Source organism: Bos javanicus, chromosome 2, assembly GCF_032452875.1.
Source record: "Bos javanicus breed banteng chromosome 2, ARS-OSU_banteng_1.0, whole genome shotgun sequence".
NCBI classification, from domain to species: Eukaryota; Metazoa; Chordata; class Mammalia; order Artiodactyla; family Bovidae; genus Bos; species Bos javanicus.
In genome coordinates this window covers 86,310,810-86,337,531 of record NC_083869.1, presented here as the reverse complement: position 1 = coordinate 86,337,531, position 26,722 = coordinate 86,310,810, and the positions used below count along the sequence as shown (strand labels likewise).

Genomic DNA, 26,722 nt, shown 5'->3' with positions numbered 1-26,722 from the left:
TTCTGTATTGATGGACTGCCGGGGACCAGCCCCGGCTGATCCAGGGAATTCGAAGCGGGGACGGCGTCGGCGAAGATCAGGAAACAATTGCTTAATTAAATGTTAATTAAGGATATAAAGAGTAATAGAATGAGGATAGCTCAGTAGGAAAATTCAGTGGAGAAAAGAGGCTGAATAATTCAGCCTGAAGGTAAGAGAAAGAACGACATGGTGAGACCAAGTTTCGGTGAACAAGGCCCGTACTTTATTTTCCAAAGTAGTTTTTATACCTTAAGTTATGCATAGAGGATAATGGGGGAAGGGGTAGTCAGGCAGCAAGCCAGGCTTTCTTCCTGCAAACTTAGCATATGCAAAAGTTAGGTGATTTGCATCATCTTCTGGCCCGGAGGCCTGTTAACAATTTAAGACCCTTTCTTCAGAAAACTTATTTTTCTCTAAAGGTGATTGGTCAGGAGCCACCCTCCAAAAGCATTAGATAAAGTTGCATTCCTACAGAGCAAAGGTGTGGTGGGCTATAACAAGAAAAAGAATTAACTCAAGGGTCCCAGGTTACAAACATTAAAGCTACTACTTACACCAATTATATTAATCAATACACTGCCAGGGACACAGCAGGTAAGGGATATGGAGACTTAGCAGCAAACATTGGCCCAACAAGTAAAAATTCCTTCACCAATACAATTTCTAATCAATCTTTTAACTGCTCAAAGGAATCTGTATTTAGACAGTTTAGAACATCTCCTGCCTCTCACAGTTGGGAGGCTCTGAACAATCACATGTGGCCGGAAAAACCTATTCAGGCAGGCTAGAGGATTTCCAAAGGAGTTTGTAGGTTAAACACTGTCACACCCAGGAATTATTAACTGGAGCTGTAAGCTAACTTTTTTTTTTCAGAGAGGTAGTGGGGGACAGCCCCCCGTAAAGTCAGAGGTGTAGGTGAAAGCACAAAGCAGAAAGTAGGCAGACTCTGGTTTTGGGGGTAGATTGCTCGAGAATTTCCAGGGAGACTCCTGAGGCTTGATCCCGCCTTTGCGTATGCCAAGCCTCCTTCCTCATGACCTTTGCCAGGGGCAGAGCTCGCTCCCCACAATGGACATTTTAAGTTTTTTCTACAATCAAGACTACACTGGGGGAACTGTACTCAATATATTGTACTAACCTGTAAAGGAAATGAATAAGGAAATGAATCTGAAAAAAATGCGTGTGTGTGTGCATACACACGTGTGTGTAACTAAATCAGTTTGCTATGCACCTGAAATTAACACAACATTGTAAATCAACTATACATCAACAACAAAAAATTTAATTACATGAAATATTTTCAATGCAATTTTTAAATTACATATACTACTTATAAACTGCTTGTGATTTTTTTTAATTTAGCCATTAAGGTCCTATTTTTATTCTAATCAATTTGTAAGACTTTAATATGGAATGAAACTTTATTATTTTATATATAAATTTTACATGGTATTTTCATCTTTTTCACTCTTTGTAAGTTTAAAAGTTTTATGACTAAATGAATTGATTTTTTTAATTTTACTTCATCACTTACACAATGTTGCCCCGCTAGGGATCTGAAAACTACTCAGATTTACTTTCTACTAGTTATTCCATGATTTCATTTTACTTTATATTCAACTCTGTAATACATTTGGAGCTTTCTTGGGGTATGTTTTGTGATCATATTCCACAAATTCAGAGAATCACATGTGGAGGATTTTTTTTTTTTTCCTGAACAGAAATAGTACCTGGAAATCTACATTTAGCAGATCTGAGATTGAAATATATATAAATGAATAAAGTTCTATAAATATAATGAATATATTGCTCATGATTATAATATATGGAGGGCTTCCCAGGTGGCACAGTGGTAAAGAATCCACCTGCCAATGGAGAAGATGTGAATTTGATCCCTAGGTTGGGAAGATCCCCTGGTGTAGTAAATGTCAACTCACTCCAGTACTCTTGACTGGAAAATTCCATGGACTTAGGAGCCTGCTGGGCTCCAGTCCATGGAGTCACAAAGAGAATGAGCGTGCATACACACACATACAGTAATATACAATAAATGCAATTATTTATTATAATGCATTACCCTATTTAGAAAAGTTATATAATGGTAAATAAATAATAGAGTATAAAAATTTTTTTAAAGGACTGTATTAACCACTTAGGTTTTGTATATATTGTGTGAGAGTTTAGGACAGTAGTCTTCAAAATTTTTTGCTTATATATCCTCTAAAGGTTTTTTGAAAAATTAGGAATACTCTCACTCATTTAAGCTGAAATCTGAAATTTACCGAATTTTAAATAGTTTAGACATATTGGGTTGTTGGAAAAGTAATTGTGGTCTTGCATTGTTGAACTTTGCTGTTTGATATTGGAATACATTTTTAAATAAATGTGGTTATGTTACACATAATGTTAATGACATTTCTTGCTTTGTGTTTTTTTGCTAATGACTTAACTACTTTCTGTTTATCTTAGACTAGGGAAATGATGTTAGAGAAAAAACAAATTTGAGCAGTTTTCTTATTTGAGTTCAAAATACATCTTAAAGCAGTAGAGACAGCTTGCAACATCAATAACACATTTGTCCCAGGAACTACTAATGAACATACAGTGCGGTCCTGTTTCAAGAAGTTTTGCAGAGGAGATGAGAGCCTTGAAGATGAGTGTAGTGGCCGGCCATTGGAAGTTGACAGTGACCAACAGAAAGCCAAAATCGAACCTGATCATCTTAAACTACACAAGTTGCTAAAGAACTCAGTTTTGACCATTCTATGGCCATTTGGCATTTGACGCAAACTAGAAAGGTGAAAAAAATTGGGTGCCTCATGAGCTGACCAAAAATTTTAAAAAAAAAATTGTTTTTAAGTGTCATCTTCTCTTATTCTACACAACAGCAGTGAACCATTTCTTTATCGGATTGTGACCTGCAACGAAAAGTGGATTTTATATGACAACCAGTGACCACCAGTTCAGTGGCTGGACTAAGAAGAAGCTCCAGAGCACTTCCCAAAGCCACACATCTAATGAAAAAAGGTCATGGTCGCTGTTTGGTGGTCTGCTGCTCATGTGATCCAGTACAGCTTTTGAATCCTGATAAAACCATTACATCTGACAAGTATGCTCAACAAATCAATGAGATGCACCAAAAACTGCAATGCCTGTAGTCAACAGAATGAGCCCAGTTCTCCATGACATCACCTGACCACATGTTGCACAACTAATGCTTCAAAAGTTGATCAAATTGGGCTACAAAGTTTTGCCTCATCCACCATATTCACCTTACCTCTCCCCAGTGGACTACCACTTCTTCAAGCATCTTGACAAGTTATTGTAGAAAAACACTTCCACAACTAGCAGGAGGCAGAAAATGCTTTCCAAGAGTGTCAATTCCTGAAGCACCAATTTTTATGCTATAAGAATAAACGAACTGGCAATGTCTCTCCCACATTATTTATGTTTTAACACCATAATCTTGTTCTTAAAAAAATGAAAGTTCAGTAATTAATCATTAAGGTTTATATGAGTATCTTTCAAAACCTACATAGATATAGATATGTTAAGATACTCTAAACTTTAACCAAGTTTTCTCCATCTTAGCACTGTTGACATTTGGGGTCAGATGGTTGTTTCTTTTTTGCAGAAACTGTCCTGTACATTGCAGGATTTTTAGTGGATTCCTAGCCTCCCTACATTTATGAAAACCAAAATACTACCAAATATTTCCTGGGAGTGCAGTGTCCCACCTGGTTGAGAATTACTGACCTAAATCAATTAAGAAAGTTATTTTTTTACTCTGTTTACTAACTTTTTATCCTGAAAGGGTATTGAATTTTAACAGTGTAGTTTCTGTGTCTGCTGAGAATATCATTTTTTCTCCTTTAATGTGTTAATATAATAAATTACATTATTATTTTCAAATGTTAATCTGTAGTACAATTTTATTAGTACACAATTGTCTGAAAATTATGCAAAACGATGATACTTTTCTTCAATTTGGGTGGATGGGTGAATGTGCAAATTAGATCCCATGTTACAAATTGAATTTTTTTTTTTTACTTTCAATATTGGTTTTGCCATACATTGATACAAATTGAATTTTAATTGCTGTCGTTACAGTCTATTTTACCTATTTTGTAATACAGTTTGCCTGTTTTATAATGATCTGGCTTTAAATAATCTATTTTGAGGTTTATTCTATTACTCTGAATAATCAAGTGTTATATGTACTTTTATCGAACAAATCACTTGTAAATTTATTAGATGACTTATTTAAAATAGAGTTTAATATTCTTCAATAAATAATGCACTTGCTTTAATTAAATATATAACAAAGGAATAGGATGTTGATTATTTGTAAGTAGTGGGAAATTAGTGGCAAATAAGGTATGATTATTCATTCAGTTCTAAATGCTGTGTAAACATCTACTGCTTGTCTCTGCAATGGAAATAAGCTATGTCACCTTAACTCCAGCTGCTAGTTTTCATCTAATATTCTCTTCAGTTCAGTCGCTCAGTCGTGTCCGACTCTTTGTAACCCAGTGGACTGCGGCATGCCAGGCTTCTCTGTCTATCACCAACTCCTGGAGCTTGCTCAAACTCATGTCCATCGAGTCGGTGATGCCATCTAACGGCCTCATTTTCTGTCATCCCCTTCTCCTCCTGCCTTCAATCTTTCCCAGCATCAGGGAAAGAATATTTCCCAGCATCAGGGAAATATTCTCTTAGAAAATGTATTTATTCATAAAAGCAACTTTTCTGGGGGTGGTTTTAACATTACTGTGGAAATGAAACCACATGGAAGTAGAAATATTGTGATAATTTTAATAAACTTGAAGTGGAGTTGCAATAATATCAATAAGAGGTGGGAAAATTATATTTCCAGTCGTAAACTGTAAGTTGACTGGGTTTAGGTAACAGTGTAAGATAAACTTTGTCATAAACAATTTTAAAGAATTTTGCCTAAAATAATTTTTGCTACTTTTCTTTGCTCTTAACAGTCACGTTCTATATCTAGTTCCCCTGTGATGGTAGCTCAGCCTGTTTATCAACAACCTGCATATCACTACCAGGTAAACATTAAATTACAATGCAAATCTTTGATAGTTTCAGTCCTTTTTTGAATATCTTTCATTTTAGTCTTTCTCTTGCAAATAAATACTCTCGTAATTTAAAAGAGGTAGTTAAGCCTTGATAGCAGTGGTATTTTCTTTTTTTTTTAATGAGGGATCTACATGTCATATAAGAAGATAGATTGTTTACTTACGCTGTTGTCATGTCCGACTCTTTGCCACCCCATGGACTGCAGCATGCCAGGCTTCCCTGTCCTTCACTATCTCCTGGAGTTTGCTCAAATTCATGTCCATTGAGTTGGTGATGCTATTTAACCATCTTGTCCTCTGCCACCCTCTCCTTCTTTTGCCTTTAATCTTACCCAGCATCCGGGTCTTTTCCAGTTAGTTGGCTCTTTGCATCAGGTGGCCAAAGTATTGGAACTTCAGCATCAGTCTGTCCAATAAAGGACTTATTTTTATCAAATGTAATAGGGTCAGTTTTGCTCCCATGGCTAACATAGAAATAATTTCCAAGGTATTATGAAAATACTGGACCACAGGCTGATTTTTTTTATGTTATTGTTGTTATGTCAGTTTCTAGTTATTATATTTAATAAACATATCATAATAAAATAATGTGATTTATGACAGCCTCTTTTAGTTAATCAACATTCTTCTTTTCATTAATTCTTATGGGAGGTTGAGGGTAAGTAAACTCTAATGCCAGACCATTTTGGTGTCTTGTAAATAAAATGTAATTGGAAAACAGCCATATTTGTTTACATAATTGTTTGTGGCTGCTTTTGTGCTGTAGTAGAAGAGTTGAGTGGTTGCAAGAGAGATATATGACCTGCAAGCTTAAAATATTTACCCATTAGCCCTTTACAGAAAATGGTTTCCTACTTCTGGAGAAGGAAATGGCAACCCACTCCAGTACTCTTGCCTGGAAAATTCCATGGCCTGAGAAACCTGGTAGACTACAGTCCATGGGGTTACAAAGAGTCAGACACGCTGAGCAACTTCACTTTCACTTCTGGTCTATAGCATTCACAAATAAAATCACATTCTTTTATACCTTTGAAATAGTAGAAGACTTTGTTTCTGGGTTTTTTTTCTTTTTGAACTTTATTAGACCCATATGAAATATTATGGTTACTGAAATTATTTTAGTATTAGACTAGGTTTGGGGGAGTTGTTCTTTAATTCTGTTACTATGCTAAGTATAAAAGTATTTTATTCACTTAGTAAAAATGAAAGTAACTTGATGGCATTTATTTAAAGTACATGTGTAGCGTGACTATTGCTAATTCAAAATTTTGAGAGGTCCCAAAGACAACATTAGATAATAGGCTGTTTAACAAGACAAACCAATAGTCATGAAACCAGTTTTAGGACCCTTAGCTTATTGCCCATTTTGAGCACATGAGGAGTGCTCATTATTAACCACATCTTGAGGATGAGGTTAATAAAGAAGACTGGTAATGAGGCTTTTTTTTTTCTTATATTATACATGTTTTAATGCCATTCTCCCATATCATCCCCGAATGAGGCTTTTTTAACAAGAGAGTTTTAGAATGCTATGGCATTTCCCATTCTCAACCAAGTGAAGAGGACTTTAGAGAATGACTAAGAGAGTTTAGACTCTTACTCCTTGGAAGGAAAGTTATAACCGACCTAGATAGCATATTCGAAAGCAGAGACATTACTTTGCCAACAAATGTCTGTCTAGTCAAGGATATGGTTTTTCCTGTGGTCATGTATGGATGTGAGAGTTGGACTGTGAAGAAGGCTGAATGCCGAAGAATTGATGCCTTTGAACTGTGGTGTTGGAGAACACTCTTGAGAGTCCCTTGGACTGCAAGGAGATCCAACCAGTCCATTGTGAAAGAGATCAGCCCTGGGATTTCTTTGTTAGGAATGATGCTAAAACTGAAACTCCAGTACTTTGGCCACCTCATGCAAAGAGTTGATTCATTGGAAAAGACCCTGATGCTTGGAGGGATTGGGGGGCAGGAGGAGAAGGGGATGACAGAGGATGAGATGGCTGGATGGCATCACTGACTGGATGGACGTGAGTCTGAGTGAACTCCGGGAGTTGGTGATGGACAGGGAGGCCTGGCGTGCTGCAATTAATGGGGTTGCGAAGAGTCAGACACGACTGAGCAACTGAACTGAACTGAAGAGAGTTTAATATTTGTCTCCTGGAATTTGTGAGATAGAATCTTTTAGACTTGTGCATGCATGCTTGCTAAGTCACTTCAGTCACGTCCAACTCTTTGTGACGCTATGGACTATAGCCCGCCAGGCTCCTCTATCCATGGGGTTCTCCGGGCAAGAATACTGGAATGGGTTGCCATGCCTTCCTCTAGGTGATGTGGACTATGGAAGCAGAGCTAGAAAAGAAGGCTACAGGGGGAACATGCTGAACATCTCACAGCAAGCAAAGTTTTTTTCCCAAGAGCAAGATAAGAACTTCATAGAAGAAAATCTTTCCAAAAAAGTATAAAGTGACCCCAGGAGAGAAAAAAATCTATGTGAAGTAGACCCCTAGAATCTAGGTCTAAAATTGTAGTCAGGAGTTCTCAGCAAGGACATCACCAAAGAAAAAAGTACCTGACAAGAGAGTCAGCATTTGGAATCTGTTCAGTTCAGTTCAGTTGCTCAGTCATGTCTGACTCTTCGCGACCCCATGAATCTCAGCACACCAAGCCTCCCTGTCCATCACCATCTCCCGGAGTTCACTCAGACTCACGTCCATCGAGTCAGTGATGCCATCCAGCCATCTCATCCTCTGTCGTCCCCTTCTCCTCCTGCCCCCAATCCCTCCCAGCATCAGAGTCTTTTCCAATGAGTCAACTCTTTGCATGAGGTGGCCAAAGTACTGGAGTTTCAGCTTTAGCATCAGTCCTTCCAAAGAACACCCAGGGCTGATCTCCTTCAGAATGGACTGGTTGGGTCTTCTTGCAGTCCAAGGGACTCTCAAGAGTCTTCTCCAACACCACAGTTCAAAAGCATCAATTCTTTGGCGCTCAGCTTTCTTCACAGTCCAACTCTCGCACCCATACATGACCACTGGAAAAACCATAGCCTTGACTAAACGGACCTTTGTTGGCAAGTAATGAATGTCTCTGATTTTGAATATGCTGTCTAGGTTGGTTATAACTTTCCTTCCAAGGAGTAAGCGTCTTTTAATTTCATGGCTGCAGTCACCATGTGCAGTGATTTTGGAGCCCAAAAAGATAAAGTCTGACACTGTTTCCACTGTTTCTCCATCTGTTTCCCATGAAGTGATGGGACCAGATGCCATGATCTTCATTTTCTGAATGTTGAGCTTTAAGCCAACTTTTTCACTCTCCTCTTTCACTTTCATCAAGAGGCTTTTGTGTTCCTCTTCACTTTCTGCCATAAGGGTGGTGTTATCTGCATATCTGAGGTTATTGATATTTCTCCCAGCAATCTTGATTCCAGCTTGTGCTTCTTCCAGTCTAGCATTTCTCATGATGTACTCTGAATATAAGTTAAATAAGCAGGGTGACAATATACAGCCTTGACGTACTCCTTTTCCTATTTGGAACCAGTCTGTTGTTCCATGTCCAGGTCTAACTGTTGCTTCCTGACCTGTAATGCTCAAAATTCTCCAAGCCAGGCTTCAGCCATACGTGAACCGTGAACTTCCAGATGTTCAAGCTGGTTTTAGAAAATGCAAAGGAACCAGAGATCAAATTGCCAACATCTGTTGAATCATCGAAAAAGCAAGAGCGTTCCAGAAAAACATCTATTTCTGCTTTATTGACTATGCCAAAACCTTTGACTGTGTGGATCACAATAAACTGTGAAATCTGTTAACATGCCAAAAAATAATTTTTCCTGATTTTTATCTGGAGGCTAGGAAAACCAGCTCAACACAATGATTTTTATTTGTCTGTTTACCCTTTGAAAAATTTGTTTTTTAGTAAAGTATAGTTGATGTACATTAGCTTCAGTGTACATCATAGTGATTCAAAATTTTTATTGATTTTACTCCCTTTATAGTTATTATAAAATATTGGCCAGGACTTCCCTGGTGGCTCAGTGGTGGAGAATTCACCTGTCAGTGCAAGAGACACGGGTTCAGTCCCTCATGTGGGAAGTTCTCACATGCCATGGAGCAACTAAGCCTATGCACTACAACTATTGAGTCTGTGCTCTAGAGCCAAGAAGCCGCAACTGCTGAGCCCACATGCCACAACTACTGAAGCCCAGACACTCAGAACCTTTGCTCAGGATCAGAAGGAGCCACCTCAGTGAGAAGCCCACACACCCCAACTAGAGAGTAGCCCCCACTCACCTCAACTAGAGAAAGTCCGAGCATAGCAACAAAGACCCAGCACAGCCAAAAATAAATAAAATTGTTTTTTAAATGTCTGTATTCCTGTGTGGGCTTCTCAGGTGGCACTGGTGGTAAGGAATCTGACTGCCAGTGCAAGAGAGCTAAGAGATGTGCGTTTGATCCTTGGCTCGAGAAGATCCCTTGGAGGAGGAAATGGCAACCCACTCCAGTATTCTTGCCTGGAGAACCCCATGAACAGAGGAGCTTGGCGGGCTACAGTCCATAGGGTCATAGAGTTGGACACAACTAAAGCAACTTAACCTGCATGCAGACCCTGTGTATCCTTGTTGCTCAGTTCTGTCTGACCCCACAGACTGCGGCCCTGCAGGCTCCTCTGTCCATGGGATTTTCCAGGCAAGAATACTGGACTAGGTTGCCATTATATCCTTACAGCTTATTTATTTTATACATAATAGTTTGTACCTTTTAACTCCCACCCTTTTTTTCCCTCCCCTTCCCTCTCACCACTGGTAAACACTAGTTTTAACAAAGTGCTTTTAAAGTGCCAGGGGTGAGAAAGATTGAAGTTGCTTTCTGCTTGCACTTTGTGGAGTCCAGCTCCTCCATTAATTGATTACATATGTACATGCATGACATAGATGTATTCTGTAAAGTTTCTAATACAGTTTAGTTTTATACTTTGGCTCTGATTTTCCACTTGACACAGATTACAAAACTGGAAGTATATTACCTAAATACACTTGGGAAAGATTTTTGTACCAATTTGTAACATATTTTGCAATGTAAAAAATAATTTAACTTTGCATATCTTTCCAGTTATTTATTTATTCATCATCATTCTGCCCTTAAAACTGCCACTTTGATAATCTCTTTCCTTGCTCTTTTTACAAATTCTGAGATTGATAGCTTTATCAGTTTCTGTTAGTCAAATCAGATAATGACTGGTTCAGTCAGTATTTATTTCTTTTGTATATTTCACTTCAGAAGTAGATAGTGATTTTATTTATCTAACAAATCTGTACATTAATCATGTTATTTCAGATTTTTATTAAAATATTTTCTTAAGAGATTATCTTGCCTTTTTAAACATGGTATAAAGAACACACCTCACTTGGTTATCATATTGATGTCATCCACTAGCAGTTGATGTGGTCTGCCCGAAATTAACCATTTCAATAGTAGATTCATGGAATCTTATCTACTGTCTTTTTTACTTTAACAATTAAAAAAAATTTTATTAAAGGTGGAAAATAAGCTAAAACATTTATTATTAAAGAATAATACAAATGATTTAAGAAATAAAAAGACTGTCTTTACTATTGTCATCTTACAATAAGTACCTTAAGTCTTGACTCTCTTTTTTATTTATATAACAGCTTTATTTAGATATTCATATACCATATACAATTCACCTTTTCAGAGAGTACAACAGAATGTGTGCTAAGTTGCTTCAGCCGTGTCTGACTCTTTGCAACCCTATGGACTGTAGCTAGCCCACCAGGTTCCTCTGTCCATGGGATTCTCCAGGCAAGAATACTGGAGTGCATTTCCATGCCCTTCTCCAGGGGATCTTCCTGACTCAGAGATCAAACCCACATCTCTTGTGTCTCCTGCATTGGCAGGTGGGTTCTTTACCTCTAGCGCCACCTGGGAAGCTGTACAACAGAGTGAAAAGTAAAGTCGCTCAGTCGTGTTTGACTCTTTGAGAACGCCATGGACTGTAGCCTCCTAGGCTTCTCCACCCTTGGGATTTTCCAGGCAAGAATACTGGAGTGGGTTGCCATTTCCTTCTCCAGGAGATCTTCCTGACCCAGGGATTGAACCCGGGTCTCCCGCATTGTAGGCAGACGCTCTACCGTCTGAGCCACCAGGGGAGTAGTTTACAACACAGTAGTTTTTACTAAATTTACAGTTGCTACCGTACCATGGGGTGCGGGGGAGCTTTACCCATTAGTAGTCATTCCTCTTACCCCCTCCTCCCTGTCCTAAGAACCAGTAATATATCAATACTTTCTTTCTTTATAGATTTGCCTATTATGGACATTATATGCCTATACCACATTTTTTATATCTGTTCATTTGTTGATGACTTTTGGGTTGTTTCCACCTTTACTGTCTTACAGATAATGCTGTTATGAACATTTGTGTACAGATTTTTTGTGGACTTATGTTTTCGTTTCTTTTAGGTCTTGTATCTAGGAATGGAATTGCTAAATCAAATGGTATCTCTATATTTAACCTTTTAAGGATGTGTCATACTTTCCAAAAGGCTACACCATTTTACAGTCCCACCAGCAGTTTATGAGGGTTTCTCCACATCTTTGCACACACTTATTATCTACATTTTTTACTATAGCCATACTAGTGTATGTGAAGTGATACCACAGTGTAGTTTTGATTTCCATTGTTGTTGCTGTTCAGTCACTAAGGAATGTCTAACTCTCTGCTTCCCCATGAACTGCAGCATTCCATGCTTCCCTGTCCTTCACCATCTCCCAGAGTTTGCTCAAAAACATGTGTCCATTGAGTCAGTGATGCTATCTATCTCATCCTCTGCCACTCATCTCCTTTTGCCTTCAATCTTTCCCAGCGTCAGGGTCTTTTCTAGTGAGTCAGCTCTTTGCATCAGGTGGCCAAAGTATTGCACCTTCAGCTTCAGAATCAGTCCTTCCAACGAATATTTAAGGTTGATTTCCTTTAGGATTGGCTGGTTTGATCTCCTTGCTGTCCAAGGGACTCTGAATTGTCTTCCCCAGCACCACAATCCGAAAGCATCAATTCTTTGGTGCTCAGTGTTCTTTATGTCCCAATTCTCACATCCATACACAGTTATTGGAAAAACTATAGCTTTGACTGTACAGAACTTTATCGGCAAAGTGATGTCTTTACTTTTTCATATGCTCTCTAGGTTTGTCATAGCTTTTCTTCCAAGGGGCAAGCGTCTTAATTTCATGGCTACAGTCACCATTCACAGTGATTTTGAAGCCCAAGAAAGTAAAATCTGTTAGTGCTTCCACTTTTTCCCCCTTCTATTAGCCATGAAGTAGCTTCAGCAATACGTGAACCGTGAACTTTCAGATGTTCAAGCTGGTTTTAGAAAAGGCAGAGGAACCAGAGATCAAATTGCCAACATCCAATGGATCATAGAAAAAGCAAGAGAGTTCCAGAAAAACATCTATTTCTGCTTTATTGACAATGCCAAAGCCTTTGACTGTGTGGATCACAATAAACTGGAAAATTCTGAAAGAGATGGGAATACCAGACTACCTGACCTGCCTCTTGAGAAACCTACATGCAGGTCAGGAAGCAACAGTTAGAACTGGACATGGAACAACGGACTGGTTCCAAATAGGAAAAGGAGCACATCAAGGCTGTATATTGTCACCCTGTTTATTTCACTTTTATGCAGAGTACATCATGAGAAACACTGGACTGGAAGAAGCACAAGCTGGAATCAAGATTGCCAGGAGAAATATCAATAACCTCAGATATGCAGATGACACCACCCTTATGGCAGAAAGTGAAGAGGAACTAAAAAGCCTCTTGATGAAAGTGAAAGAGGAGAGTGAAAAAGTTGGGTTAAAGTTCACAATTCAGAAAACGAAGATCATGGCATCTGGTCCCATCACTTCATGGGAAATAGATGGGGAAACAGTGGAAACAGTGTCAGACTTTATTTTTCTGGGCTCGAAAATCACTGCAGATGGTGATTGCAGCCATGAAATTAAAAAGACGCTACTCCTTAGAAAGAAAGTTATGACCAACCTAGATAGCTTATTAAAAAGCAGAGACAGTACTTTGCCAACAAAGGTCCATCTAGTCAAGGCTATGGTTTTTCCTGTGGTCATGTATGGATGTGAGAATTGGACTGTGAAGAAAGCTGAGCACCGAAGAATTGATGCTTCTGAACTGTGGTGTTGGAGAAGACTCTTGAGAGTCCCTTGGACTACAAGGAGATCCAACCAGTCCATTCTGAAGATCATCAGTCCTGGGTGTTCATTGGAAGGACTGATGCTAAAGCTGAAACTCCAGTACTTTGACCACCTCATGCGAAGAGTTGACTCATTGGAAAAGACTCTGATGCTGGGAGGGATTGGGGGCAGAAGGAGAAGGGTATGACAGAGGATGAGATGGCTGGATGGCATCACCATCTTATCTTCTTATCTCTCCTTGTTATTCTCTGGAACTCTGCATTCAGTTTGGTTTATCTTTCCCTTTCTTCCTTTCTTGCTTTTTGCTTCTCTTCTTTCCTCAGCTATTTGAAAAGCCTGATCAGACCACCACTTTGCCTTCTTGCATTTCTTTTTCTTTGGGATAGTTTTGGTCACCACCTCCTGTACAGTGTTAGAAACCTTGACCATAGTTCTTCAGGCACTCTTATCTGCCATATCTGATCCTTTTCATCTATTCATCACCTCCACTGTATAATCATAAAAGATTGGATTTAGGTCATACCTGAATGGCCTAGTGGTTTTCCCTACTTGTTTCAATTTAAGCCTGAATTTTGCAGTAAGGAGCTGATAATCTGAACCATAGTCTGTTGCTGGTCTTGTTTTTTTGCTGACTGTATAGAGCTTCTCCATCTTTGGCTGCGAAGAGTACAAGCAGTCTGATTTCGGTGATCATCTGGCAGTGCCCATATGTAAAGTTGTCTCTTGTTTTGTTGGAAAGGGGTATTTGCTATGCCCAGTGTGCACCCCACTCCAGTACTCTTGCCTGGAAAACCCCATGGATGGAGGAGCCTAGTGGGCTGCAGTCCATGGGGTCGCAAAGAGTCGGACACGACTGAGCGACTTCACTTTGACTTTTCACTTTCATGCATTGCAGAAGGAAATGGCAACCCACTCCAGTGTTCTTGCCTGGAGAATCCCAGGGATGGGGGAGCCTGGTGGACTGCCGTCCATGGGGTCGCACAGAGTCAGACACTACTGAAGCGACTTGGCAGCAGCAGTAGCAGTGCATTTCAGACTCTCTTGTTGGCTATGAGGGCTATTCCATTTCTTCTAAGGGATTCTTGCCCACAGCAGTAGATACAACAGTCATCTCAATCAAATTCGCCCATTCCCATCTATTTTAGTTCACTGATACCTAAAATGTCAATGTTAACTTTTACCATCTCCTACTTGACCATGTCTAGTTTACCTTGATTCATGGATCTAACATTCCAGAGGTTTCTATGTGATATTGTTTTTACAGCATTAGACTTTCTTTTCACCACCAGACACATCCACAACTGGGCGTCATTTCTGCTTTGGCCCAACCTTTTCATTCTTCTGGAACTATCTCCCTGCTCTTCCCTAGTAGCACATTGGACACCTACAGACATGGGGGACTCATTTTCCGGTGGTACATCTTTTTGCCTTTTCATACTGCTCATGGGGTTCTTACAGCAAGAATACTAGAGTGGTTTGTCCGTCCCTCCTCCAGTGGATCCCATTTTGTCAGAACTCTTCGCTGTGACCCATCCGTCTTGGGTGGCCCTGCCCGGCATGGCTCATAGTTTGATTGAATTAGTCAAGCCCCTTCACTACAACAAGGCTTTGATCTATGAAGAGGATTACAAGGCAAATGATGTTGAATATCTTTTAGATGCTTATTGATGGTTTTTTTGTATTTTCTTTGCAATAATGTCTGTTCATATCTTTAACCAATTTTTATATTGGGTTAAGTGATTCTTAAGTGAAAGTCACTCAGTCGTATCGGACTCTTCGCAACCCCCATGGAATTCTCCAGGCCAGAATACTGGAGTGGGTAGCCTTTCCCTTCTCCAGGGGATCTTTCCAACCGAGGGATCGAACCCAGGTCCCCTGCATTGCACTCAGATTCTTTACCAGCTAAGCCACGAGGGAAGCCCTTATATTGGGCTACTTGCCTTTTATTATTGAGCTATATGGGTTCTTTGTTTAGATACAAGTTCCTTATCAGATATATAATTTATAAATATTTTTCCAGTCTTATGGTTTATTTTTACCTCCTTAATGGTATCTTTTGCCCCACAAAAGTTTTTCATGTTAGTGAAATCCAGTTTATCTTTTTTCTCTTTATTGTTTCCTGTGCTTTTGATGTCATATTTTTTTAATTGCCTGGTTCAAAGTCACTAAGATTTACATCTATGTTTTCTTCTAAGAGTTTTGTAGTTTCAGCTCTTACATGTCTATCTTTTATCCATGTTGGGTTAATTTTTGTATATGGTTTGAAGTATAGGGATTCAACTTCATACTTTTACAGGTAGATATTCAGTTTTAATGCTTGTTTACAATCTGGTGGGCTTTTTTTGTTTTTTGTTTTTTTCATTTTAGGCCCCTGCACAGTGTCTACCAGGTCAATGGCAGTGGAATGTTCCTCAGGTAAATACTAACTTTTAACTTTTTTCACTGTTTTTGTGAAGACTACATGAATATTTAAGTCAGGAAGACTAGATTTGAGACCTTCCTCTAGTATTTATTAACTGTGATACTGATTTATTAACTGATTTGGCAGTTCATTTAATCACTATATTTCTCAGCTTTTTCATTTGCAAATGGAATTAATGATACCATACCTTGGATAGTTTTCTCACATGACTTTTATAAAGATACAATGAGACCATGTAAGTAAAAATATTTTATAAATAAGTGATATGTTATTAATATTAGAAAACTGAGCATTTTCTAGCTTCACTTCAGATTTTGCTTCAGTTTTATTTATGTTTCTAAATGAATATTCCATCTCTCAACTTTTGATAACAAATGGTATACCACCATAAAGTTGGTTTGACAAGTCCCACTTCATGGGAAGTCAGAAAGCTGAAAAGAGACATTTGTTGTTGTTCAGTCTCTCAGTCATGTCCTAGTCTTTGAAACTCTGTGGACTGCAGCACACCAGGCTTCCCTGTCCTTCACCATTTCCCAGAGCTTGCTTAGACTCATGCCCATTGAGTTGGTGATACCATCGAACCATCTCATCTTCTGTCATTCCGTTCTCCTCCTGCCTTCAATCTTTCCTGGCATCAAGGTCTTTTCCAGTGAGTCAGCTCTTCCCATCAGATGGCCAAAGGAGTAGAGCTTCAGCTACAGCATCAGTCCCTCCAGTGAATATTAAGGATTGATTTCCTTTATGATTGACTGATTTGATCTCCTTGCAGTCCAGGGGACTCTCAAGAGTCTTCTCCAGCACCACAGTTCAAAAGCATCAATTCTTCGGTGCTCAACCTTCTTTATGGTCCAACTCTCATCCGTACATGACTACTAGAAAAACCATAGATTTGACTAGATGGACCTCTGTTGGCAAAGTAAAGTCTCTGCTTTTTAATATGCTATCTAGGTTGGTCATAGCTTTTCTTCCAAGGAGCAAGTGTCTTAATTTCATGGCTACAGTCACCATTCACAGTGATTTTGTAGCCCAAGAAAATAAAGTCTGATACTGTTTCCATTGTTTCCCCATCTATTTGCCATGAAGTAATGGGACCAGATGCCATGATCTTTGTTTTCTGAATATTGAGTTTTAAGCCAACTTTTCCACCCTTCTCTTTTACCTTCATCAAGAGGCTCTTTCATTCCTCTTCGCTTTCTGCCATAAGGGTGGTGTCATCTGCATATCTGAGGTTATTGGCAATCTTGATTCCAGCTTGTGCTTTGTCCAGCCCAACATTTTGCATGATTTTCTCTGCATATGTTACATAAGCAGGGTGACAATATACAACCTTGATGTACTCCTTTCCCAATTTTGAACCAGTCTGTTGTTCCATGTACAGTTCTAACTGTTGCTTCTTGACCTGCATACAGATTTCACAGGAGGCAGGTCAGGTGGTCTGGTATTCCCATCTCCTTCAGAATTTTCCAGTTTATTGTGATCCACACAGTCAAAGGCTTGGCATAGTCAATAAAGCCAAAACAGTTTTTCTGAAACTCTCTTGCTTTTTCGATGATCCAACAGATGCTAGCAATTTGATCTCTGGTTCCTCTGCCTTTTCTAAATCCAACTTAAACATCTGGAAGTTCTCGGTTCACGTACTGTTGATCCTTCTTGGAGAATTTTGAGTATTGCTTTGCTAGCATGTGAGATTAATGCCAATTTAAATACCATAGATTATATTGTTACAACCGTTAATAGTTATCTTCATGATCATCTTTATTTATGAGCTTCTAAAGTGCTAAGAACTTTTTAGTACTTATAAGTGATGCTAAGAGTCGGACATGACTGAGTGACTTCACTTTCAGTTTTCACTTTCATGCATTGGAGAAGGAAATGGCAACCCACTCCAGTGTTCTTGCCTGGAGAATCCCAGGGACGGGGGAGCCTGGTGGGCTGCTGTCTATGGGGTCGCATAGAGTTGGACACGACTGAAGCAACTTCACAAGTGATAAGTGATTTAATAATATCTACATAATTGGAGTTTATAGCATCCTAGAGTTCCTAGTTTGTTGTTAAGATACTTCTGTGTTGTCCCTAAAAACAACTTTAGGAAAATGTGAAAATGTGAAACCAGTATTTCTCTCATGTGTTGGTTAAGTCATTTGGTTTAATTGAAATAACTAATCCGATTTTAATTAGAAACATGATTTTGTGTTTTAGTCTCCTGCCTCTTCTGCTCCATTCTTATACCTACAACCTTCTGAGGTCATTTATCAACCAGTGGAAATTGCACAAGATGGTGGATGTGTTCCTCCTCCGCTGTCTCTGATGGAAGCTTCAGTTCCAGAGGTATGTGTTAGTCTCAAAGTAATATATTTTATTTTATTTTATATTACAAAGTAATATATTTTATTTCTTTTCCTTTTCTAAAAATATTTGTTCAAGATCCTCATTTAAGTTGAACATCTTATGTTTCCTTTGATTTATTCACATCTCTTCCCCTTTTTTATATCTAAGAATGCTTTATCTTAGACTTCTTCACTATTTCTGAATCATTCCTCAACTCAGCTGTTTACTAAACTATCCCTGACTCAATCCCCTTGAAAGAGTAAGATAAGTGCTTTTCTTTCTTCTGGTTTACCTGTCTTATTACTAACATTGTCAGTTAAAAGCATATAAAAATTAAAGAAGAAAAAAATCTTTGAATTAAAATTCTTCCTTCAAAGATATAAATCAAATTTATAACTAAAAACTGTAAGTATTACCTTCCATGTGTTTATATTTGCAAAACATTACTAATAACCTTATCATCTATGTACCAGGAACTGTACATTGTATGTTTTAAATATGTTGTGAAAGACTGGGAAATAAATAACGACCTCCCAATTTGAGTATATTTATTATTATTTTTATTATTACTAAAGTTTATAACATAATTTTTCTGAAATAGCAGCTTCCACAATTTTGAATCTTAAATGTTTACTATCAATACTTTTACTATGATTTCTCCATTCTTCATCTCACCCTTCATTTATCATTTTGTTGACTAAATCTGCAAGCACTCTGTTAAAGAAGGCTTACACGTGCTGTACTCTTTTGAGTTCTTACATGCTTGTGTGTTCAACGTATTTGTTGTCTATAAATCTGGAAGAAATTAAGACTATAAAACAGTTGCATCATACTTGTATAACTTTGCTAAGGCTGCCTGAACAAAGTAAAATGAACTGGATGGCTTAAAAAGAGAAATTTATTGTCTCATGGTTCTGGAGTCTATGCTAAGTCACTTCAGTCGTGTCCGACTCTGTGCGACCCCATAGACGCCAGCCCACCAGGCTTCCCCATCCCTGGGATTCTCCAGGCAAGAATACTGGAGTGGGTTGCCATTTCCTTCTCCAATTCGTGAAAGTGAAAACTGAAAGTGAAGTCACTCAGTCATGTCCGACTCTTAGAGACCCCATGGATTGCAGCCTAACAGGCTCCTCTGTCCATGGGATTTTCCAAGCAAGAGTACTGGAGTAGGGTGCCATCTGAAGTCTAGAAGTCCAAAATCAAGGTGTTGGGAGTGTTGGTTTCATTTGAGGCCTTTGAGGGAAGGCTCTAATCCAGGCCTTTCTTCTTGGCTTATAGATGACCATCCTTTCCTTGTGTCTTCACATTGTCTTTCCTGTCTCTGTGTCCAAGTTTCCCAATTTTATAAAGAAAGCAGTCATTTTGGATTAGGTTCCACCCTAATGACCATACTTCAATTTGCTCACGTCTGTAAAGACGCTCTCTCCAAATAAGGTCAGTCTCTGACATAGTGGTTAGGACTTCAATACATAAGTCTTCAGAGAACACAATTCAACCCATAACAATGCTTTTTCCTCTTATAACTTCTAACCTACTCTTTTCTGGTGTTGAGTATAGTTGTAAAAAAGTTTGAAGCCAGCCTGACTTTCTCTCTTATACGTAATTTGCTTTTTCTTCCTGCATGTCTGAAAAATCTGTCTTAACTTGAACTCACTTTACCAGGATATATCTTGAAATTTGTCGGTCTTTATAATATTCTTCCTGGGATACAGTTTGCTCCTTTGATTCTCAGACTAGTTTTTATTTCAGGGCTTCTTTTTTCCTGTTAGAACTTTGAAAAAAAAACTTGTATTCCAGTTCTTTTACTTCTTCTTCAGGAATACCATTTATGCATATGTTGAGATCTCTTTTTATCTTTCATATCCATCATCTCTGAGATAATTTCTTTTATCATAGTAATTCTTAATGTTTTATATGCTTTTTTGAGACAATCATGAATATTTTTCATTGTTTTTAGTCTATTTTTTCTTATAATAATGAAGCTTTCATTGCTGTTTTATTTTTATCTTCTTTTTATCCCAAACTGCCACTTTGCTTACATCATTGCCTGTAAATGTTGTCTGTTGGCTTAAAATGTTTTTTTGAAGCTCTTTTTTAGTGATCATGTTATTATAATTTCTTTAAGATCAAAGGAATTTTATTTATCTGAACTTTTCTACTGTTTTCTGGGATGATTTCTCATTTTTCTTTTTTCCCCCTTTTTGCTTTTCCCTTGATAGAGTTGGAGAGGATGAAAAGAGTCCTAAGGTTGCTTCCTTTTCCTTCCCATCTTATCTTTAAATGAGACCAGCTTTTTGCTGAAATTTAAGGCGGGAGAAGCATTCTGTTGACTCAAACATCCTACCACCAAGTCTGTTTTGTTGCCTGCTTGAGATGTTCTTCCCTGAGTTTTTAGCATTCTGGAGTTCATTTAGCTCCTGGCAAAGTCTCTTTTTTTCAGAGATTTTCTGTATGAAGGTGTAGTAAGTGTTACTTCACTTTCCACTCTCACCCTGCTTCATCTCCAGCAATGTTCCTCAGCTATAATGCAAAATAGTAGACCACAAAATAGTGAAAATATAATTTCTCCTTCTCTGTAGGAGATCTTTCCTGCTTCTGCCTTGGTCTGACACACCCCTACTCTTGAGACTCTAAAGAGTCTTTAAATAGGCCTTTCAGGGAAACCTTCCTCAGGCTTCAGAATCCACCCTTATATTGGTGCAAATTGCATAGCATTTGGCAGGCATTCTGCACTACGAACAAAGCTAATGGAGGTGATCAAATTCCAGTTGAGCTATTTCAAATCCTGAAAGATGATGCTGTGAAAGTGCTGAACTCAATATGTCAGCAAATTTGCAAAACTCAGCAGTGGCTACAAGACTGGAAAAGGTCAGTTTTCTTTCCCAAAGAAAGGCAATGCCAAAGAATGCTCAAACTACCGCACAATAGCACTCATCTCACATGCTAGTAAAGTAATGCTCAAAATTCTCCAAGCCAGGCTTCAGCAATACGTGAACCGTGAACTTCCAGATGTTCAAGCTGGTTTTAGAAAAGGCAGAGGAACCAGAGATCAAATTGCCAACATCTGCTGGATCATCAAAAAAGCAAGAGAGTTCCAGAAAAACTGTTTCTGCTTTACTGACTATGCCAAAGCCTTTGACTGTGTGGATCACAATAAACTGTATGAAAATACCAGACCACCTGACCTGCCTCTTGAGAAATCTGTATGCAGGTCAGGAAGCAAGTTAGAACTGGACATGGAACAACAGACTGGTTCCAAATAGGAAAAAGAGTATATCAAGGTTGTATATTGTCACCCTGCTTATTTAACATATTCAGAGTACATCATGAGAAACAGTGTGCTGGAGGAAGCACAAGCTGGAATCAGGATTGCCAGGAGAAATATCAATAACCTCAGATATGGAGATGACACCACCCTTATGGCAGAAAGGGAAGAAGAACTAAAGAGCCTCTTGATGAAAGTGAAAGAGGAGAGTGAAAATGTTGGCTTAAATCTCAACATTCAGAAAACGAAGATCATGGCATCTGGTCCCATCACTTCATGAGAAATAGATGGAAAAACAGTGGCTGACTTAATTTTGGGGGGCTCCAAAATTACTGCAGATGGTGACTGCAGCCATGAAATTAAAAGACACTTACTCCTTGGAAGGAAAGTTATGACCAACCTAGATAGCATATTCAAAAGCAGAGACATTACTTAGTCAACAGAGGTCCATCTAGTCAAGGCTATGGTTTTTCCAGTAGTCATGTGTGGATGTGAGAGATGGACTATAAAGAAAGCTGAGCACCGAAGAATGATGCTTTTGAACCGTGATGTTGGAGAAGACTGCTGAGAATCCCTTGGACTGCAAGGAGATCCAACCAGTCCATCCTAAAGGAGATCAGTTCTGGGTATTCATTGGAAGGACTGATGTTGAAGCTGAAACTCCAGTCCTTTGGCCACCTGATGAGAAGAGCTGACTCATTTGAAAAGACCCAGATGCTGGGAAAGATTGAGGGCAGGAGAAGGGAACGACAGAGGATGAGATGGTTGGATGGCATCACCCACTCAATGGACATGGGTTTGGGTAGCCTCCGGCAGTTGGTGATAGACAAGGAGGCCTGGCATGCTGCGATTCATGGGGTTGCAAAGAGTCGGACACAACTGAGCGACTGAACTAAACCACCTTGTCATTTGGGATTCATGAGCACATCCATGTTTACTTGATGATGACATTTTAAATTCTTTTATTCTTTTTGTTTTTTTCTGATTTTCAAGGAGGGTGGCTGTGAGTTAAGAATGCTTTTATATTATGTTTTTAACTTATCTATTTTTGGCACTGAACCATAGTCTTTTTTTTTTTTACCACATTTTTTATTTTTTATTTATTAAAAAATTTTTTTTCTAATTTAAATTTATTTATTTTAATTGGAGGTGAACCATAGTCTTAATGTCAACATCAGATAACTTACCAAGTTATGTTTCACTGTTTAGTGAAATCAAATAAGATTTTTCTGGAAATATTACATGTTAACTTATAACTTGTGCCATTAATTTTTACGATATTTCAGTACAGAATGTTTTAAGCATATTTTAATTTTAATATTGTTTCTGGCAAAAGCTACATGTCTAATATATAAATTAATTGAATGGGGTTTGTTTATATTTTAAGTTTTTTTTCCTCTAAAATTAAAAAACACAGGACTTGTTCTTATGAGTTTGATAGTTAGCTCTCCTAAAATATAAAAATAAATTAAAATTATTTCTCACTTATTTCAATGACTATTTCCCCCTTCACTCTTAGAATATAGTGCCTTCTACTTCACAGAATAAGTAGAAACCATTTTGTGGAAACCAACTCAGCTTCCAGTCCCCAACATACAAACTTAGCTGACTTGTAACTCATCCTTAGCTTCTTATATTTGTTTAGTAACCTGTCTTGTTCAAGGTTATTCCTACTCTTTACTCTTGATACTCTTAACTTCCCTTTTCCTCAGGGACCTCATTCCTCATTCCACCTCATTTCTTCTTTTCTCATGTATTTTAAGACATTTTCTCTCCATTGGTCCAGAGCTTTACCTAGTATTTACTAGTATGTTACTTTGAGTAATTAACTCTTCACAGTGTTGTTTCACAGTGTTGTTTTCATAATATCTACATTAATAAAGACATTAGGAAAATCTATTTTGCAGGATTCATGCAAAGATGAGAATTGTTGTATACAAGGTTCTTTCTGTAGTACCCAACACCTGGTAGGAGACAGTTACTATCCTGTGACGCGCCCCCACCAATGCCCTTATCCTCTTCTGCCTTTCAAAGCCAAGCTTGAAAAATGTGTGCTCAGTTGTGTCCAACTCTTTGCAACCCTGTGAACTGTAGCCTGCCAGGCTCCTCTGTCCATGGGATTTTCTAGGCAAGAATACTGGAGTGGGTTTCTATTTCCTCCTCCAAGGGATCATCCTGACCCAGGGATTGAACCCAGGTCTTCTGTGTTGTCTGCATTGACAGGCAGACTCTTTACCACTGAGCCACCTGGGGAGCCCTTGAAAAAAGTAGTCTACATTTAACATTTCCACTGCCTCACTACCTGTTCTCCCCTTACCTGCTAAAGTCTGCTTCATTACCTTTCTGCTGAAGCTACCTTGGATAAAGGTCCTTAGTGACTCCCTAATTGCCAAATATTTTCCTTTTCTTTTCAGTCTTACTTGACCTCTCAGAGACATTGGATATACTCCTTGAAATTCTTCATACCTTTGGCTTCCATGATCCTGCTCTCTTCTGGCAATCCTTTTACCTCCTCTTATTTTCCTGTGTAAGCTGATCTTTTTCTCCCCATGATTTCTTTTTTGATTCTTCATTCTTTCACCCTACATACTCACTCTGATGTTATCATCCATACTCATGTCTCTGGCCCCATCCTCACTTCTGAATTTTAGACCTGCACTGTTCAGTACAACAATAGCCATTACCACATGCAGCTATTGAAATGTGGCTAGTCAGAATTGAGGTGTGTTTTAAGTGCAAAATACACACCAAGTTTTAATGACATAGTGTGAAAAATGAGTGTAAAATTTATCACTAACTTTATGTTGAGTACACTGATATATTTTCATATGTTCAAATAAAATCTATTACTGGAAATTAGTTTTACTTTTTTTTTTTTTTACTTTTCTAACATGGCTACTGGAAACTTTTCTTTCAGTTTTATTGAGATATAATTGGCATACAGCAGTGTGTAAGCTTAAGATGTACAGCATAATGATTTGATTCATACATATCATTAAATGATTATCACAACAAGCTTTGTGAATATCCATCATCACATACAAAATTAAAGAAATAGGAAAAAATTTGTATGTGATGAGAAGTCTTAGGATTTACTGTCTTGACAACTTTCCTGTATAACATCCAGCAATGTTAATTATATTTATTGTGTTGTACATTACAGCCCTAGTACTTACTTAGCTATAACTGGAAGTTTATACTGTCTATCTTAATTTTAATTAACATTTAATTAACAATTTTAATTAACATTAATTAACATTTAATTAACATTTTAATTAACTTAAATTTAATTAACAATTTTAATTAACATTAACATTTAATTAACATTTAGTTCACATTTTTGTTAGTGCTTCTTTAGAGCCATCAGCTTTTGATTGACTATATACCCGTAATAGAAGTCCTACAAATACCTCAGATTTTATGTGTTACAAACTTAACTTCTTTCTAACCGCCACACAATTACATCAACATGAAACTTGCTTTTCTTTTATTCCATATATCAGTGAATGGTGCCACCATCGGTTGGACAAGCCATTAATCTGCTTTTACATGATCTCTTTCCTGTCTATTACTCTATTGCCTCACCTTTCAGCTATCAGTCAGTGTATATTCTTCCTTCCAGCCATACCAAACAACATACACAGATAGATATTCTTAGTTGCCTCTACCTTTTCATATACTACTCCTACCTCATTCCCTAATTTTTCAAATTCTAGCATAAACTCCACTAGAAAATGTCCCCTGACCACCTCCCCAACTTTCTAAAGCTATGTTAATTGTTTTCTTTTCCCCATGCATCCCTATTCATGTGTCATAGGACTTTGTTTTCCCCCATACATCTCTATGCAAAATGTCATACATTTTGACTAGTCTGTCTCAGACTAGTCTACAATTAAAGATAGAGAATGTGTTTCTCATCTGTGTTTCTCCATTATGTAGCAAAATGCCTAGAAAATTGTAATACTGAATAAATATTTTTAATTAATGAAAAGCAATATTTTTAAATTTTTTTTACTTTTAGCCTTATTCTGATCATGGAGTTCAAGCAACATATCACCAGGTTTATGCTTCAAGTGCCATTGCTATGCCTGCACCAGTGATGCAACCTGAACCAATTAAAGTAAGAAGCTTGTTTTGATTTTTTTTGTTGTTCTTAAGTCATATTTCACAGTTTCCAAATTCTCTTCTGGAAAGAAACAGCTTTGGATATTTATATCTCATTTGTGATCTGAAGTACAGGATTAATGAATTCTTTCATATGAAGGAAATACAGTTCTAAATTGGCTATAATTTCTATTAGTTTTGGGGATAGAGAAGAATAGAAAGTTAATGCTTAATCAGTACAGAGTTTCTATTTAGGATGATGAAGAGGGCTTCCCTGATGGCTCAGATGATAAAGAATCCACCTGCAATACAGGTCTGAGTTTAATCCCTGGGTTGGGAAGATCCCCTAGAGAAGGAACTAGCTACCCACTCTAGTATTCTTGCCTAGAGAATTCCATGAACAAAAGAGCCTGGCAGGCTACAGTCCATGGGGGTCACAAAGAGTTGGACATAACTGAGCAACTTTCACTTCGCTTCACTTCTGTTAGTTTTGAAGAAGTTATAAACCACACATGGTCAAAAGTTTTCATTTACTGTAGAGTAAAATATATATGACTTAAGATCTTCCATTTTTAAATATACAATTAAGTGGTATTAATTATATCCACATTGCTATGCAACCATTGTCACCAATATCTAGTTCCAAACTTTGTCATTACCCCAAATAGAAACTCTGTACCCATTAAGCAATAACTTTGTGTTCTCTCTCCCCAGTCCCTGTTAACTTCAAATCTACTGTCTGTAATTCACCTAGATATTCCATATATTCAGAGTTTTATTACGTTAGTGACATGTAACATTTACGGGGAAATGAAAATAATTTTAATGATCTACTCTTCCAGTTTGGGAATTGTGCTCATGCATCTTAAATTAGTCCAGGCCAAGAGTGGTAATGTAGTTAGATCCCATTATATATTTAGTATATTTCAACTGCCTTATCCTGCTTCTTCCCATGTGACCTAGGTTCTTAGTGAAACTCTTGCATCTTCACTTTCGGGAAATGTGACTATATCTCTAGTAAAGAAGAGATGAACTGTTGAACTGTTATGATGGAAATATGACTCTTGCTTGCAGTATATTCTTTACAATAAAATGATGGAGGTTAGCTATTTCACACTCATATTTTTGCTTCTGACCCATCCCATATGTTGGAACTCAGTCTACTTTAAGGAGTCTTTCATATCCCCTCTCGCCTTTACTGCATTTCTTCATTACTGTTGCTGCTAAGTCACTTCAGTCATGTCCGACTCTGTGGGACCCCATAGACGGCAGCCC

The 26,722-nt window shown here is 38.0% G+C and overlaps 1 protein-coding gene across 11 annotated transcripts in view; it reads left to right on the top strand.

The window, feature by feature from the left end:
- BOLL (boule homolog, RNA binding protein) overlaps positions 1-26,722 on the top strand; it is an 86,876-nt gene that overhangs the window by 20,842 nt on the left and 39,312 nt on the right. For 6 of the 11 annotated variants that reach the window (XR_009729631.1, XR_009729635.1, XR_009729637.1 and 3 more), the window contains exons 7-10: positions 5,013-5,084; positions 15,696-15,743; positions 17,950-18,078; positions 25,365-25,463. Coding sequence is in view for 7 of the 11 variants with exons in the window: in XM_061380762.1 (XP_061236746.1) it covers positions 5,013-5,084; positions 15,696-15,743; positions 17,950-18,078; positions 25,365-25,463 (348 nt within the window). In the remaining 4 variants the exon portion in view is untranslated. Of the gene's footprint in view, positions 1-5,012; positions 5,085-15,695; positions 15,744-17,949; positions 18,079-25,364; positions 25,464-26,410; positions 26,630-26,722 lie in introns of those variants that run through there. The other 5 variants (XM_061380754.1, XM_061380744.1, XM_061380806.1 and 2 more) reach the window with 5 other exon arrangements.